The 17,748-nt window shown below is 49.7% G+C and overlaps 2 protein-coding genes across 2 annotated transcripts; one reads left to right on the forward strand and one right to left on the reverse strand.

Moving 5' to 3' along the window:
- MPDU1 (mannose-P-dolichol utilization defect 1) lies at positions 1-15,377 on the reverse strand. Its single transcript, XM_060779837.2, has 7 exons — positions 14,960-15,377; positions 12,185-12,250; positions 9,190-9,322; positions 7,743-7,828; positions 4,513-4,631; positions 1,920-2,030; positions 1-315 (listed from the first exon to the last, which is right to left on the reverse strand). The coding sequence occupies exons 1-7, from the start codon at positions 15,054-15,056 to the stop codon at positions 196-198; spliced, it is 732 nt and encodes a 243-aa protein (XP_060635820.2). The 5' UTR covers positions 15,057-15,377; the 3' UTR covers positions 1-195.
- Positions 15,378-16,368: 991 nt separating this feature from the next.
- LOC132779168 (putative nuclease HARBI1) lies at positions 16,369-17,748 on the forward strand. Its single transcript, XM_060782875.2, has one exon. It carries the CDS (start codon positions 16,369-16,371, stop codon positions 17,746-17,748), a length of 1,380 nt encoding a protein of 459 aa, XP_060638858.2.

Below are 17,748 nucleotides of genomic sequence, written 5' to 3' on the forward strand. Positions count from 1 at the left end.
TGCGGGAGAGTTGTATTTCGTAGTAAAATTAAAACCCGTACAGTGATTTCCCCTTCCTTTTTCCACCTCTCAAGTCCCATTGAGGCAGCATTGATTCCCAAACATAGCAGGCAGCACCGTCCCTTGGCTCAGGGCGCATGAAAAGAGCAGCCGGAAAGAAGATGGGAGGAATGACACCCAGCAGTCAGTTGGCTCCTAGGCCTTCTTGCGCTTGTCGACTGGGACGTTCCAGTAGTAGAGGAGCTGCCCCATGATGACGCCGTTGCAGAAAGAGGAGACCCCAAAGGTCAGGGCCATGAGCAGGTCACCTGTCTCCTGTAGAGAGAGAGGGAGGAATATGCAGAATACAGTGCAGGCCTGGGTCAACTTTGGCCCTCCCTCCTGGTGTTTGGGACTCCAACTCCCACCATTCCTGACAGCTGGGAGTTGAAGTCCAAAACAGTTGAAGTCCAAGCCATGCCTGGCTTGGGTGGCTACCTGCCAGGAAGGGTCTCTTGTGCCCACCTGAGAAGCCCAGGGCAAGGGCCAGCATCATCATCACCCTGAAAGTCCAGAACAATACAGAGCAGGAAGGCACCATTCCATCCCTCCCAATACATGGCCCTCCTATGCGTAATCATCGTAATCACAATCATAATAGAATCCTAGAGCTAGAAGAGACACCCAGAGGTCATCCAATCTGACCTCCTTCTGCCAGGCAGGGCTTGCCATCCTATCCCTCCCAACAGATAGCCGTCCAGCCTCTGCTTAATAATAATAATAATAATAATAATAATAGTAGTAGTAATAATAATAATAATAATAATAATAAAAATTCCTAGAGTGGAAGGGACCCCCAAAGGCCAACCAGTCTGACCTCCTACTAATCAGGGCTTACCATTCCTCCCAACAGATAGCCGTCCAGCCTCTGCTTAATAATAATAATAATAATAATAATAGTAATAATAGTAATAATAATAATAAAAAAATTCCTAGAGTGGAAGGGACCCCCAAAGGCCAACCAGTCTGACCTCCTACTAATCAGGGCTTACCATTCCTCCCAACAGATAGCCATCCAGCCTCTGTTTAATAATAACAACAGAATTCTAGAGTACAAGGTCCCCCCAAAGACCATCCAGTCTGACCTCGTACTAATTAGGGCTTCTTACCATTCAGTCCCTCCCAACAGATAGCCGTCCAGCCTCTGCTTAATAATAATAATAATAATAGTAATAATAATAATAATAATAATTCCTAGAGTGGAAGGGACCCCCAAAGGCCAACGAGTCTGACCTTCTACTAATCAGGGCTTACCATTCCTCCCAACAGATAGCCATCCAGCCTCTGCTTAATAATAATAACAACAGAATCCTAGAGTAGAAGGGGCCCCCAAAGACCATCCAGTCTGACCTCGTACTAATTAGGGCTTCTTACCATTCAGTCCCTCCCAAGAGATAGCCATCCAGCCTCCGCTTAATAATAATAATAATAATAATAATAATAATAATAATAATACAGATAGCCGTCCAGCCTCTGCTTAATAATAATAATAATAATAGTAATAATAAAAAAAATTCCTAGAGTGGAAGGGACCTCCAAAGGCCAACGAGTCTGACCTCCTACTAATCAGGGCTTACCATTCCTCCCAACAGATAGCCATCCAGCCTCTGCTTAATAATAACAACAACAACAACAGAATCCTAGAGTAGAAGGGGCCCCCAAAGACCATCCAGTCTGACCTCGTACTAATTAGGGCTTCTTACCATTCAGTCCCTCCCAAGAGATCGCCATCCAGCCTCTGCTTAATAATAGTAATAGTAATAATAATAGAATCCTAGAGTGGAAGGGACCCTCAAAGGCCATCCAGTCTGACCTCCTTCTGCTAGCCTCAGGCCCTTTCCTTTTCCCTCTCCCTTCTCAAACTCACAGAGCATTCCTACCTGGATGGAGGTGAAGATCCGCGCCAAGGACCCTGCAAAGAGCAAGGAGGCCGTGATGGCCGAGAGCTGACCCGTGTGCCCGTTGCGGTAGTTTGTGGCCGCTTGCAGGAGCTGCAGGAGAGGAGGAGGGAAAGGGTGGGGGGAAAGTACCTGATGAACCAACCTGGACACAGCATATTATCTGAGAACACAGAAGTGCTGGGCCACTCTCACAACCACCATGTCAGGCCACACAGAGAAGCCATTGACATCCACAAGAAGCAGGTGGACAAGTTCAGCAGAAAGGAGGAAACCATGAAAATGGACAAAATCTGGCTACTGAATGATGTCCAGTGTGGGAGAAGGAACTCTTGTCTGCTTGAGGCAAGTGTGAATGTTGCAATGGGCCACCCCAATTTGCACTGAATAGCCTTGCAGCTTCAAAGCCTGGCTGCTTCCTGCCTGTGGGAATCCTTTGTTGTGAGTCTTAGCTGTCATGTCCGACTACGCAGCGAAGCCATTGAAATCCACAAGAAGCATGTGGACAATTTCAACAGAAAGGAGGAAACCATGAAAATGAGCAAAATCTGGCTACCAATATTTTTTAAAAAAACTCCAAAATCAGGACAGTAAATAAAGAGCAACACTAAAAAGGCAGGATAATTTCTAACAATCAGGGCCAGCTAACACCTCCCAACAAAAGATTCCCGCAGGCAGGAAGCAGCCAGGCTTTGAAGCTGCACGGCCATTCATTGCTTATCAGGGTGGCCCATCACAACATTCACACTTGCCTCAAACAGACAAAGAGTTCTTTCTCCCACTCTGGATTTTATTCCACAGATATAAATCCCACTTGCCTACTTTCCAACAAACCTCACAACCTCTGAGGATGCCTGCCATAGATGTGGGCAAAACATCAGGAGGGAATGCTTCTGGAACATGGCCAGGCAGCCCAGAAAATTCACAGCCATGAAAACCTTCGACAATACAGTATTCTAACCAAAGCAGAATAGAGGAGCACCATGATTTCCCTCGATCTAGATCAGTGTTTCTCAACCTGGGGGTCGGGACCCCTGGGGGGGGGGAGGGCGGGGAAGGTTGTGAGGGGGTGTCAAAGACCATCAGAAAACAGTATTTTCTGTTGGTCATGAGGGTTCTGTGTGGGAAGCTTGGCTCAATTCTATCGTTGGTGGGGTTCAGAATGCTCTTTGATTGTAGGTGAACTATAAATCCCAGCAACTACAACTCCCAAATATCAAGATCTGTTTTCCCCAAAACTCCATCGGTGTTCACATTTGAGCATAATGAGTACGTGTGCCAAGTTTGGTCCAGATCCACCTTGGACCAGAGGTGAAGTGTGGCCCAATTCTATTGTTGGTGGGGTTCAGAATGCTCCTCTGCTTGTAGGTGAACTATAAATCCCAGCAACAACAATTCCCAAATGTCAAGGTCTATTTCCTCCAAACTCCACCAGTGTTCACATTTGGGCATATTGCGTATCTGTGCCAAGCTTAGTCCAGATCCATCATGGTTTGAGTCCATAGTGCTCTCTGGATGTAGGTGAACTACAACTCCAAAACTCAAGGTCAATGCCCACCAAACCCTTCCAGTGTTTTGTGTTGGTCGTGGGAGTTCTGTTCAAAGAAGGAGACTCTACCAGATCCCAAGGCAGAATGCTGAATGGCTCTAACCCAATGTTTCTCAACCTGGGGGTTGGGACCCGGGGGGGGGGGTCGTGAGGGGGTGTCAGGGGTCACTAGAGACAATCAGGAAACACTATATTTTCGGTTAGTCATGGGGATTCTGTGTACCAAGTTTGGTTCAATTCCATCATTGGTGGGGTTCAGAATCCTCTTTGATTGTAGGTGAACTATAAATCCCAGCAACTACAGCTCCCAAATGTCAAAATCTATTTTCCCCAAATTCCACCAGTGTTCGCATTTGGGCATATTGAATATTTGTGCCAAGTTTGGTCCAGATCTCTCAGTTCTTGTGGGTTTTTTCGGGCTATATGGCCATGTTCTAGAGGCATTTCTCCTGACGTTTCGCCTGCATCTATGGCAAGCTTCCTCAGAGGTGAGGTCCAGATCCATCATTGTTTGAGTCCACAATGCTCTCTCGATGTAGGTGAACTACAACTCCCAAACTCAAGGTCAATGCCCACCAAACCCTTCCAGTGTTTTCTGTTGGTCATGAGAGTTCTGTGTGCCAAGCTTGGTTCAATTCCATCATGGGTGGGGTTCAGAATGCTCCTTGATTGTAGGTTGACTATAAATCCCAGCAACTACAACTCCCAAATGACAAAATCAATCCTCCCCCCAACCCTTCCAGTATTCAAATTTGGGCGTATCGGGTATTTGTGCCAAATTTGGTCCAGTGAATGGAAATCCATCCTGCATATGAGATATTTACATGACGATTCATGACAGTAGCAAAATGACAGTGATGAAGTAGCAACGAAAATGATGTTATGGTTGGGGGTCACCACCACATGAGGAACTGTATTAAGGGGTCGCGGCATTCAGAACGTTGAGAAACACTGGCCTAGATGGAAGGAGAGCGCTCCCCTTCTGGGATACTTCTGCCCCCCTCAAGAAGGCCTTTGTTTACTTACCCTGCTGATGACGACGGCTGGCATGTTGGAGGCCTGGAGGGTGGTCACCACGGCCGGAGGAGTGAAGCGGGAGAGGAGGAAGGAGAGGAGACCCAGGTAGACGAGGAGGAAGGAGGCACCTGCGGAGGGAGGGGTTGAGCAAGGGGGCTTATCAACAAAAGACCCTCCTCATAAATGTACAGCAGAGTAACCAATGTTCTGTCTTCCAAAAGAGGCTTCTCTTTGTAGTAAAATAATATGGTCGCACTGTTTACAAAAACAAGGTTAAAGTTGGTCACCTCTGAGGATGCTTGCCATAGATGCAGGCAAAACGTCAGGAGAGAATGCCTCTAGAACATGGCCGTATAGCCTGGAAAAACCTACAACAACCCAGTGATTCCAGCCATGAAAGCCTTCAACAATACAAGGTTAAAGTTCTTTATACTTCCTTCTTTGCTTCCACGTTGGGCTTCTTTCTCATTTATTTACTTTATTTGTATACCGCTGTTCTCAGCCCTTAGGCGACTCACAGCGGCCTATCTCCCACTGAGGCCTTCTCTCACTGAGGACTCTCATGCAGATAAACAACTTTGCTCTCACAGAACTTCTCACACCAAACGTACACAGGAGCTTCACACACAGCAGCCTTCACACTGGAGCTTTACACATGAGGCCTTCAACTTGGGGCTTCTCTCGCCAAAACCTTCTCGCACTAGATCATCTCACACTATTTATTTATTTGTCGTGTCAGGGCAACCAGTCACACTGAGGCCTACTAACTCTGAGGCTTTCCTCCCACTGAGGCCTACTAACACTGAGGTTTACCTCACACTGAGGCCTCTCAGACTGAAGCCTTTTCATAGTGAGGGCAACTAACACTAAGGCGTTCTAAGCTACAGGCACACCAGACCTACTAACACTAAGCAAAACAATAACGTGTGTGTGACTTGCAAAACTCTGCCTCAGAGTAGGTTACTTCAAACTCTTAAGTCCTGGATCTGGTTGTTTCTATATGCTTTTCTTTATGTCTGTTACTTATTCCGTGAGTAGTATATCCTTTGTTGAATTATGAGAATTGTACTTTTACTACTGTGAATCTCACACTGAGGCCTACTAACACTGAGGTTTACCTCACACTGAGGCCTCTCTCAGACTGAAGCCTTTTCATATTGAGGGCAACTAACACTAAGGTGTTCTAAGCTACAGGCACACCAGGCCTATTAACACTGAGCAAAACAACAACGTATGTGTGTGACTGGCAAAACTCTGCCTCAGAGTAGGTTACTTCAAACTCAATAAGTCCTGGAGCTGGTTGTTTCTATATGCTTTTCTTTATGTATGTTACTTATTCCGTGAATAGTATATCCTTTGTTGAATTATAATATGAGAATTGTACTTTTACTACTGTGAATCTCACACTGAGGCTTACTAACACTGAGGTTTACCTCACACTGAGGCCTCTCTCAGACTGAAGCCTTTTCATATTGAGGGCAACTAACACTAAGGTGTTCTAAGCTACAGGCACACCAGGCCTACTAATACTAAGCAAAACAACAACATATGTGTGTGACTCGCAAAACTCTGCCTCAGAGTAGGTTACTTCAAACTCTTAAGTCCTGGATCTGGTTGTTTCTATATGCTTTTCTTTATGTCTGTTATTTATTCAGTGAGTAGTATATCCTTTGTTGAATTATAATATGAGAATTGTACTTCAAAGTTGGGTTAAAGTATTTTTGACATAGTAATACAGCTAGAAGTAACCTACTCTGAGGCAGAGTTTTGCGAGTCACACACATACATTGTTTTGTTGGATGTTGTCATAGATATCTGTGCATTACACATTATACACTACTAACACTGACGCCTTCTCTCACTGAGGTTTCTCTCAGACTGAGGCCTATCTCCCACTGAGGCCTTCTCACTGAGGTTTCTCTCAGACTGAGGCCTATCTCCCACTGAGGCCTTCTCTCACTGAGGGCTCTCTCAGACTGAGGCCTTTCTCCCACTGAGGCCTTCTCTAAGTGAGGGCTCTCTCAGTGAGGGCTCTCTCAGACTGAAGCCTATCTCCCACTGAGGCCTTCTCTCAGTGAGGGCTCTCTCAGTGAGGTCTCTCTCAGACTGAGGCCTTCTTTAAGTGAGGGCTCTCTCAGTGAGGGCTCTCTCAGACTGACGCCTATCTCCCACTGAGGCCTTCTCTCACTGAGGGCTCTCTCAGACTGAGGCCTATCTCCCACTGAGGCCTATCTCCCACTGAGGGTTCTCTCAGACTGAGGCCTATCTCCCACTGAGGCCTTCTCTGAGGGTTCTCTCAGACTGAGGCCTATCTCCCACTGAGGGCTCTCTCAGACTGAGGCCTATCTCCCACTGAGGCCTTCTTTCACTGAGGGTTCTCTCAGACTGAGGCCTATCTCCCACTGAGGCCTTCTCTCACTGAGGGCTCTCTCAGACTGAGGCCTATCTCCCACTGAGGCCTTCTCTCACTGAGGGCTCTCTCAGACTGAGGCCTATCTCCCACTGAGGCCTTCTTTCACTGAGGGTTCTCTCAGACTGAGGCCTATCTCCCACTGAGGCCTTCTCTCACTGAGGGTTCTCTCAGACTGAGGCCTATCTCCCACTGAGGCCTTCTCTCACTGAGGGCTCTCTCAGACTGAGGCCTATCTCCCACTGAGGCCTTCTCTCACTGAGGGTTCTCTCAGACTGAGGCCTATCTCCCACTGAGGCCTGTCTCCCACTGAGGGTTCTCTCAGACTGAGGCCTATCTCCCACTGAGGCCTTCTCTGAGGGCTCTCTCAGACTGAGGCCTATCTCCCACTGAGGGTTCTCTCAGACTGAGGCCTATCTCCCACTGAGGCCTTCTCTGAGGGTTCTCTCAGACTGAGGCCTATCTCCCACTGAGGGCTCTCTCAGACTGAGGCCTAGGAACACTGAAGCTTACTGACACTGAGACCTTCTCTCACTGAGGCTGACTAATACTGAGGACTCTCAAGCTACAGACACACCTGTTTATATTGAATTACAGCTTTTGCTGAGTCATTGCATTCATTTAACCCTTTCAGTGCTTCACTCACATTTTTGTAAATAAAATACCTAGTTAATTTAAAAAATATTTTTGACAGAAGGAAGGGCTTTATTGCACAGGGCAGGCCCAGGACGATTCCCATATCCACTCTTGTCATGCAGACATGGGCAAACTTTGTCCCTCCAGGTGTTTTGGACTTCAACTCCCCCAATACCTAACAGCCCAAACATACCTCGTCCCGTGTGTCCCCCAAAGTGTTGCACCAGGAACCCGATTGCCACCGTCTGCACCATGAGGAAGAGGGCCTCCCCCCAGGCGCTGTGGGGAGAGAAGCAGAGGCAGGGTGTCAATGAGGAGCAAGGCATTCCTTAGGATTATCAAACTATTCTCAGCCAATTTCAAGTGTACCTTTGGCTATTTTCTTCCTTTTGTATATGACGGACTCTTTGGGTTCAAAGGAGGCCCTTTCCTCAGCCCCACTGTGTCCCCAGACCTATGGGGTGAGAACATGGGAAAGGACCTATATTACGTGTGATGGCAGTTGTAGCCATGGAGGGCCCTATAAAATTAAAAATATTTTGAAAATCAATGTTTTGCCCTCTGAATTCTAGTGGACGTCATAGTCCATTTTGCCGTATTTAGGTCTTCTTTTTAGGAGCCCCCGGTGGGCAATGGGTTAAACCCTTATGCCGGCAGGATTGAAGACCGAAAGGTCAGAGGTTCGAATCCAGGGAGAGCATCGGTGAGCTCCCTCTGTCAGCTCCAGCTCCTCATGAGGGGACATGAGATAAGCCTCCCACAAGGATGGTAAAACATCAAAACATCTGGGCGTCCCCTTGGCAACGTCCTTGCAGACAGCCAATTTTCTCACACCAGAAGTGACTTGCAGTTTTTCAAGTTGCTCCAGACATGGGGAAAAAAAATTTAAAATGCCTTCTTTTAGGTCCAAGAAAGACCTTTTTTTATCAACAGGAAGTGATCTGGGAGTCAAGGCACTTTGGGGCTAAAATAGCCAATTCTGTTTCTTGTTTCCTTTTTCTTGAAGCACTTTTTCATTTTTATTTATTTATTTATTTATTTAAAAGTTTTGTATATCGACCTTCTCACCTCTCTTGAGGGACTCAGACCGGTTTCCAACCATAATATCACATACAGTCAATAAAACATCATACTTCATATTACAATAAAACATTATAACAGCAATTACATTCAATAAATACAATGGTCAGTCATCCCACTAAAATCGTTGCTCCTCATCCTCCATCCGTATCTCAGGGTGTTGGCTCACTCGTCGAATGCCTGTCTCCATAACCACGTCTTCACCTGTTTCCTAAATGTCAGGATAGACAGGGCGGTTCTGATCTCCAGTGGGAGAGTTCCAGAGTGGAGAGGCCACCACCGAGAAGGCCCTGTCCCTTGTCCCCACCGCTTGCGAGGCCAGTGGGACCGAGAGCAGGGCATCTCCAGGCGATCTTAATAATTTTGATGGTTCATAGGGGAGAATACGTTCGGAGAGGTAAACAGGGCCGGAGTCGTTTAGGGTCATATCATTAAAACACCACAGGGAATCTGAAATCTTGTGCCTGCAAACTATTCCAGAGGCCCCTTTTGGCTGAAAAGCTACCCAGGAAGGCATCAGACTAACAACCCAGCCCGTGCATTATTATTATTATTCTTACCTGAAGGGGAAGCTGCGGGAGACGCTGTAGACCATGGTTCCGGTGATGGCCATGAGCTCCAGCAAAATGGCGTTGAAGCTCAGCCCCTCCGCGCTCCGGGCCCCCAGGATCTTGGCGATTTGGGGCAGCTTCACTGCGGGAATCGGGGAGAAGCAAAGCCAGGGTGAGTCCCACACTGAGATTCAGGGGGTCAGGTCTTATGGGTGAGAAACTCCTAGGAACTGTCTGTTGTTGTTGCTGCTGTCTCCACAGTCACCATCCAATGCTCAAACCCCTGGTTCTGTATAACTCTCCCAAAATGGGTCTGGAGAACAAGCTAAAGGGTCTGGAGAACAAGCCCTATGAGGAGCGGCTTAAGGAGCTGGGCATGTTTAGCCTGAAGAAGAGAAGGCTGAGAGGAGATATGATAGCCATGTATAAATATGTGAGAGGAAGCCACAGGGAGGAGGGAGCAAGCTTGTTTTCTGCTTCCCCGGAGACTAGGACGCGGAACAATGGCTTCAAACTACAAGAGAGGAGATTCCATCTGAACATGAGGAAGAACTTCCTGACTGAGAGCCGTTCAGCAGTGGAACTCTCTGCCCCGGAGCGTGGTGGAGGCTCCTTCTTTGGAAGCTTTTAAACAGAGGCTGGATGGCCATCTGTCAGGGGTGATTTGAATGCAATATTCCTGCTTCTTGGCAGAATGGGGTTGGACTGGATGATGGCCCAGGAGGTCTCTTCCAACTCTTTGATTCTATGAAAATATTCATTTTTCCCCCAAGAACTGGAAACCTCATCTATTTTGAACAAACTTCCAAGGCCTTGGGCTTCTCTCAGGGCCCTTCCAGACCGGTCCAGGATCTGATCCCAGGTTTTCTACTTTAAACTGGATTATATGAATATGCACTGCCAGGTAATCTGAATTGAATCATAGAGTTGGAAGAGACTTCATGGGCCATCCAGTCCAACCCAGTTTTGCCAAGAAGCAGGACATCTGCATTCAAAGCACCCCTGACAGATGGCCATCCAGCCTCTGTTTAAAAGCATCCAAAGAAGGAGCCTCCACCACACTCCCTCCGGGGCAGAGAGTTCCACTGCTGAACAGCTCTCCTTACAGTCAGGAAGTTCTTCCTCATGTTCAGATGGAATCTCCTCTCTTGTAGTTTGAAGCCATTGTTCCATTGCATCCTAGTCTCCAGGGGAGCAGAAAACAAGCTTGCTCCCTCCTCCTCCCTGTGGCTTCCTCTCACATATTTATACATGGCTATCATATCTCCTCTCAGCCTTCTCTTCTTCAGGCTAAACATGCCCAGCTCCTTAAGCCGCTCCTCATAGAGCTTGTTCTCCAGACACTTGATCATTTTACCCGCCCTCCTCTGGACACATTCCAGCTTAGAGTCAATATCTCTCTTCAAATGTGGTGCCCAGAACTGGACACAATATTCCAGGAGTGGTCTAACCAAGGCAGAATAGTGGTATAAAGAGAAAACCTGGGATCAGATTCTGGGATATAGGGCCAGTCTAGACGGGCCCTCGGCCAACTGGAGAGGAATAAATGGAGTGGCTTGTTTTCTGCTGCAACATGGAACCATGGATTCAAACCACAAGAAAAGGGATTCCATCTCAACATTAGGAAGACCTTCCTGAGGATCAGAGATGCTTGAAAGAATCCAGCAGAGCAGTGTTTCTCAACCTGGGCGTCTGGACCCCTGGAGGGGTTGTGAGGGGGTGTCAGAGGGGTCACCTAAGACCATCGGAAAACACAGTATTTTCTGTTGGTCATGGGGGTTCTGTGTGGAAAGTTTGGCCCAATTCTATCATTGATAGGGTTCATAATACTCTTTGATTGTAAGTGAACTATAAATCCCAGCAGCTACAACTCCCAAATGTCAAGTATCATTTCCCCAAACTCCACCAGTGTTCACATTTGGGCATATTGAGGATCCGTGCCAAGTTTGGTCCAGACCCATCATTGTTTGAGTCCACAGTGCTCTCTAGATGTAGGTGAACTACAACTCCCAAACTCAAGGTCAATGCCCATCAAACCCTTCCAGTACTTTCTGTTGGTCATGGGAGTTCTATGTGCCACGTTTGGTTCAATTCCATCATTGGTGGAGTTCAGAATGCTCTTTAATTGTAGCTGAACTATAAATCCCAGCAACTACAACTCCCAAATGACAAAATCAATCCTTTCCCCAAAGCCCACCAGTATTCAAATTTGGGCGTATCGGGTGTTTGTGCAGAATGAAAATCTATCCTGCATACTGGATATTTACATTCTGATTCATAACAGGACCAAAATTACAGTTATGAAGTAGCAACGAAATTAATGTTATAATTGGGGGTCACCACAACATGAGGAGCTGTATTAAGGGGTCTCGGCATTAGGAAGGTTGAGAAACACTGCAGTAGAGCCTCCTTTGCTGGAGGTTTGGAAACAGAGGCTGGGTGGCCATCTGTTGAGAGGGATTAGATTGTGTACTGCCTGGCAGAAGGGGGGTGGGGTTGGACTGGATAGTCCTTGGGGTCCCTTCCAACTCTGCATCCTACCCATCTACCTACTCACCTGTTGTTAGCATGTTGGGTTGGATGGGTCTCTTCCCAACTCTAGGATTCTATGACATTGCACAACTCAAGGAGTCAAGGATAAATCAATTCCCTCCTTCTTTCCTTCCTTCTCTCTATTGATCCCCTAAGGCAGGCACGGGCAAACTTGGGCCCTCAAGGCTTTTTGGACTTGCAGCCTCAGCGCCACCCCTTCCTTTTCCCCCTCAGCCACCTAAGTTGACAGGAAAGGGCCTGAGGCTGTTAGGATTTGTGGGAGTTGAAGTCCAAAATAGAATCATAGAGTTGGAAGAAACCTTGTGCGCCATCTTGCCAAACCCCCTGCCAAGAAGCAGGAATATTTGGAGGGCTGAAGTTTGCCCATGCCTGGTGTATATGCACCCTAACTAACTAAGCGTACAGGCCAGGTGCTTTCGTGTAGGTATTCTGAGGAATCCAGGGTCCTTACCCATGAGGGAGCCAGCAACGATGGCGAATCCGAGGCCTTTGCTGATTAAGATTTTGAGGCAGGGAACTACACGAATCAAGGAGAGAAAAGGGCAAAAAAGAGATCAGCCACCTTTCAAGCATTCTGATTATATCTACATCTCTCTCTTCTGAAACAAGACTTGAAAGGGGCTCACGGTGTCAAAGGCACGACAAATAAAACCTAGAAGCCTACAGCATAGAAATATTAAAACACAAATTAAACGCAGATCAGTTAAAACAGTATCAGACGAAAGCTGACTGGCACAACCTGGGGATCACAACCAGACACAGTGAAGACATCTGTCCTTGTGCTTGGCTGCTCTGCTGTTGAGTTCACATGCCCAGTGTGGAAGACATCTCACCACACTAAAACAGTGGTTGTGGCTCTTAATGAGACATGCCGCATTATCACGGTGTGTCTGTGCTCTACACCACTGGAGACATTACACTGTCTAGCCAGTACTGCACCATCTGACATCTGCTGAGAAGTAGCAGCCTGTAATGAAACCCACAACAGAGCTCCCTGTCGGCCGTCACCACTCCCAGCTTCTTCAAGGTCAGTCCAGTCACTTCAAGGATGCCATCCATCCATCTTGCCCTTGGTCGGCCCCTCTTCCTTTTGCCTTCCACTTTCCCCAGCATCATTCCCTTCTCTAGGCTTTGCTGTCTCCTCATGATGTGGCCAAAGGACTTCCACTTTGTCTCTAGTATCCTTCCCTCCAATGAGCAGCCGGGCTTTATTTCCTGGAGGATGGACTGGTTGGATCTTCTCGCAGTCCAAGGCACTCTCAGCACTTTCCTCCAACACCACAGCTCAAAAGCATCGATCTTCCTTCGCTCAGCCTTCCCGAAGGTCCAGCTCTCACATCCGTAGGTTACTACAGGGAATACCTTGGCTTTTGACTAGGCAATGGATCTTGGTTGCCAGTCTGATGTCTCTACTCTTGACTATTTTATCGAGACTGGACATTGCTCTCCTCCCAAGAAGGAAGCATCTCCTGATTTCCTGGCCACAGTCTGCATCTGCACTCATCTTTGCGCCTAGAAATACAAAGTCTGTCACGGCCTCCACGGTTTCTCCCTCTATTTCCCAGTTGTCAATCATTCTTGTTGTCATAATCTTAGTTTTTTTAACGTTTAGCTGCAACCCGGCTTTTGCGCTTTCTTCTTTCACCTTGATTAGAAGGCTCCTCAGCTCCTCCTCGCTTTCGGCCATCAGAGTGGTGTCATCTGCATATCTGAGGTTGTGAATGTTTCTTCCAGCCATTTTCACCCCAGCTTTGCATTCCTCCAGCCCCGCACATCCTCGCATGATGTGTTCTGCATACACGTTCAAAAGGTTGGGGGAGAGGATGCAGCGTTGCCGTTCGCCTTTCCCAATCTTGACCCAGTCTCCTGTTCCGTGGTCAGTTCTGACTGTTGCTCCTTGGTCCTTGTACAGATTCCTCAGGAGAGAGGGAAGGGGGCTTGGGATGCCCATCCCACCCAGAACTTGCCACAATTTATTATGATCCACACAGTCAAAGGCTTTAGAATAGTCAATGAAGCAGAAATAGATGTTTTTCTGAAACTCCCTGCCTTTCTCCATTCTCCAGCGGATATTGGCAATCTGGTCTCTTGTTCCTCTGCCTTTTCCCATGACCTATTACTATTTTTCCATGACCTTTTACTATTTTTATACTCCTATTACTTGAGTACAAAAGTCAACAGGAACAGAGGAGGGGCGTGGCAGTCACTTGAAGGGTAGCATCTGCGTATACTGCTAGGCTGTCTGTCTTCTTCATGAAGAAACTAAAATAAACCTTGTTTTTTGATCTTTTTTGGGGACTGTCTCTTTCCTTACATGCGCCCGTGATGTGGACCTAAGAAGACCCAATTTAGGGTCTCTAACACTACTGACCTGACCTTGAGGGAGCTGGGGGTGGTGACGGCCGACAGGGAGCTCTGGCGTGGGCTGGTCCATGAGGTCACGAAGAGTCGGAGACGACTGAACGAATGAACAACAACAAACACTACTGACACAATAAATAAATAAATGGTTAAACATCACCCAAAGCCATTACCAAGCTATAAAACTAATTCTTTTTCTCCTGAATATACTTTAATTCTGTTTTAATATTCACTTCATTAAGTGTTTTGAATTGAGAGTCACTTTAAAGTCCCAATTTGAGAGTAAAGTGGGGTATAAATACGATAATAATAATAATAATCTCTGTTGGTTTAAAAATGGAGAAAAAGCGAAAGAAAAAAGAGTTACAAACTACTTTAGTTGTAAAATGAACTTTGAACACAGAAAGCCAAACACTTCCGCCCAAATTGAACCTAGAAGGCGAGACACTTCCGCCCAAAACCAAAATGGCGCCAAGAGGTTTCCACGTTTCATCTGTTGTATTTCTACGCCGCTTCAGAACATCATGGTAGCTTAAAACGTCATTAAAGGAGATAATCGGAATCCTACTAAAAGTATATATCTTTTATAATTATATAAACAGGTATAAAACGGAATGGTTTTGCCAGGTTGGAGCAGGAAAAAATTCCCCAAGTGAGGAAATGGTGTCATGACGACACTTCCGCTGCTGCCAAAATGGCCGCCCAGGCATTTCCGGCTGTGGGTAAAGATGGCAGGCGCGCAATGGCGCCCTTCCCCAAGATGGCCGCCCTCACGGGCACTTCCGGCTAAGCCGCGCCTCCCTACAGCGACCACGGGCGTCCTGGCTTTCTGTGGCCGGGGGGAGGCGGCGAGGAGGCGACTCACTGTGCAAGAGGTTGAAGCGGACGAGGAGCTCGTCGTAGCACTGAGCGGGGAGGATGTGCGGGACCAAGAGGCCCTCCAGCGCTGAGGACGCCGCCATTTTGAAGACGCTTCCGCCTTCATGCGCTGAGTCTTACGCATGCGCGCTGAAGGCTGGCTCTATGGCGGAGGAGGAAGACTAACTCTGTTGTGCGCATGCTCAGTGAGGTCTCACCCAGCCTGGCTAGGTTTCCGCAGCCGCAGTGAGGCCTTCTCCATTCCTTGGCCATCTTCTACGCATGCGCGCAGGTGTGGCTGTGTAAGCATAGTTGTTGAATCTGTCCTTGTACGCATGCGCGAAACCTGTTCACTCCCCTCACACAGGCCTGGCTGGTGTGAAGCTTCTGCGCGTGCGCACTTAGCACTCTGAGGGAGGCTATGCCATCGGTGGCGCCGCGCAGGCGCACTTGGAATCTTCTCCAGCCTTCCAGGGGCGTGCTCTACGCATGCGCGCGGAGGTGTAGCTGTATAAACCGAGGGGACAAAATCTGTTCTTGTGCGCATGCTCGAAGCTTGTTTAGTCCTCTCACACAGGCCGGGCTGGTGTATAGCTCTTGCGCGTGCGCACTCGGCACCCGGCCCAGGAACTTCACACCAGCCCGGCCTGTGTGAGGAGACCAAATAGGTTTCGCGCATGCGCAGAACGACAGGGGAATCTGCCTTTCTGCGCATGCGCGAAACCTGTTTGGTCGTCTCACACAAGCCGGGCTGGTGTGAATTTCCTGCGCGTGCGCACTCGGCACTCGGAGGGAGGCCATTCCGCACTTGGAATCTTCATCCTTTCAGTGGCATCCTCTACGCATGCGCACATAGGTGCGACTAAACGAGAGAATTGTTCTTGTGCGCATGCGCGGAACCTGCTCAGTCCTCTCACAAAGGCCTGGCGAAGGTGAAGCTTCTGCGCGTGCGCACTCCGCACTCAGCGGGAAGCCATTCAGCGCAGGCGCACTTGGGATCTTATCCTTCCAGAGGTATCCTCTACGCATGCGCGCGGAGGTGTAGCTGTGTAAACTGAATGGGGAAATCTTGTGCGCATGCGCGAAACCTGTTCGGTCCCCCTCACACAGGACTGACTGATGTGAAGCTTCTACGCGTGCGCACTGGGCGGGAAGCCATTTTAGCGGTGGCGCCGCGCAGGCGCACTTGGAATCTTCTCCATCCCGCCAGAGGTACCCTCTACGCATGCGCGCAGAGGTGTAGCTGTGTAAATCTTATTGTGCGCATGCGCGAAACCTGTTCGGCTTCCTTACACAGGCCTAGCTGGGGTGAAGCGCATGCGCACTCGGAGGGAGGCTATTCCAGCGGTGGCGCCGCGCATGCGCACTTGGGATCCCCTCCATCCTTCTCTTCACACCTTGACCCACAGGGACAAAATGGCTGCCTCTCCTCCTCCTCCTCAGCAGCCATCTTGCCCAGCCCCCAATGGCCCTGTGGGAGCTGAGGAGAGGGACCAAGTGCTGCTGGCCCTGAGCCGTGGGGCTGTGGCCCTGTGCCTGCTTCAGAACCTGAGGCTCCAGCGTGGACGGAGGTTGCGTGAAGAGGCCCGCCGTCGCCGCCTCGCTCGCCACCGCCGGGCCCAGGCCCGCTCCCGCCGCAGCTTCGCCCTGCTGTGCCTGTGCCGCGCCCTGGGCCAAGAGGGCGGCCTGCATGGCAACGGAGGCCTCTCCCGCCTGCTGAGGGAGCGCCGCCTCTGGACCAAGGCCCGCAGCTCGGCCTTCTGGGAGACCGTGCGCCTCAAGGCCTTCCCGCCGCAGGAGTGGGCCGAGAAATTCCGCGTCTCCCCGCTCACCTTCGACTTCCTCTGCGCCCGCCTGCAGGCCGCCATCCGCCGCCGCGACACCAACATGCGCCGCGCCATCCCGGCCGACGTGCGCCTGGCCCTGACCCTCTGGCGCCTGGGGGCCGGCACCGAGTTCCGGGCCGTGGAGCAGCTCTTCGGCGTCTCCCGCTCCACCGTCTGCAAAGTCCTGCGCGATGTCTGTGAAGCCTTGGTGGCCCTGCTCACGCCCGCCTTCGTCCGGCCACCCGAGCCCAGCGAAGTTGCCGCCGGGAATGGCTTCCCCTTGCCACAGATGGCCGGCGCCCTGGGATGCCTCCACGTCCCCATCCGCGCCCCCAATGAAGACCCCGCTGGATACTGCAACCCCCGTGGGTGGCACTCGGTGGTGCTACAGGCGGCCGTGGACTCACGGGGGTGCTTCTGGGACATCAACGTGGGCTGCCCTGGTGGCGTGGCTCAAGCACACGTGTTGCGGACGTCGGAGCTCTACCGGCAGGGCCAAGAGGGACGGCTCTTTCCCGGTGGAGCCCAAGACATCGGCGGGATCCCTGTCCCTGTCTACCTGCTGGGTGGGCGCTCCTATCCGTTCTTGCCGTGGCTCATGCGGCCCTACCGGGACCGAGGCCGGGACCTGGCACCTCGTCAGCAGCGCTTCAACGAGTACGCGGCAGCTGCGCGGACGGTGGTCGGTGTGGCCTTTGGGCGCTTGCGGGGTCGGTGGCGCTGCCTCACCAAACGCAACGACACCGATGTCGCCTTTCTGCCCACCCTCATTGCTGCCTGCTGCACCCTCCACAACATCTGCGAGGCCCGAGGGGACCTCTTCCAGCCATCTTGGATGGAGGAGCAGGAAGGAGAAGATGAAGAGAGCGACCAATGGGAGGAATATCCTTTGGAGGAAGAAGAGGATGGGGAAGAAGACCCCGAGGCGGTCCAGATACGGGATGCCCTGGCATCCGCACTGAGGGGTTGA

The sequence above is a fragment of the Anolis sagrei genome, chromosome 6 (assembly GCF_037176765.1).
Source record: "Anolis sagrei isolate rAnoSag1 chromosome 6, rAnoSag1.mat, whole genome shotgun sequence".
In the NCBI taxonomy this organism is placed as follows: domain Eukaryota; kingdom Metazoa; phylum Chordata; class Lepidosauria; order Squamata; family Dactyloidae; genus Anolis; species Anolis sagrei.

Excerpts from the sequence above, each read along its gene's own strand:
- MPDU1 (XM_060779837.2), bottom strand. The coding sequence starts at position 15,056 with ATGGCGGCGTCCTCAGCGCTGGAGGGCCTCTTGGTCCCGCACATCCTC. Across the intron at positions 2,031-4,512 it reads CAGCCGTCGTCATCAGCAGG|CTCCTGCAAGCGGCCACAAA; the intron begins GTAAGTAAACAA and ends CCTCTCCTGCAG. Across the intron at positions 316-1,919 it reads GGATCTTCACCTCCATCCAG|GAGACAGGTGACCTGCTCAT; the intron begins GTAGGAATGCTC and ends CTCTCTCTACAG.
- LOC132779168 (XM_060782875.2), top strand. The coding sequence starts at position 16,369 with ATGGCTGCCTCTCCTCCTCCTCCTCAGCAGCCATCTTGCCCAGCCCCC.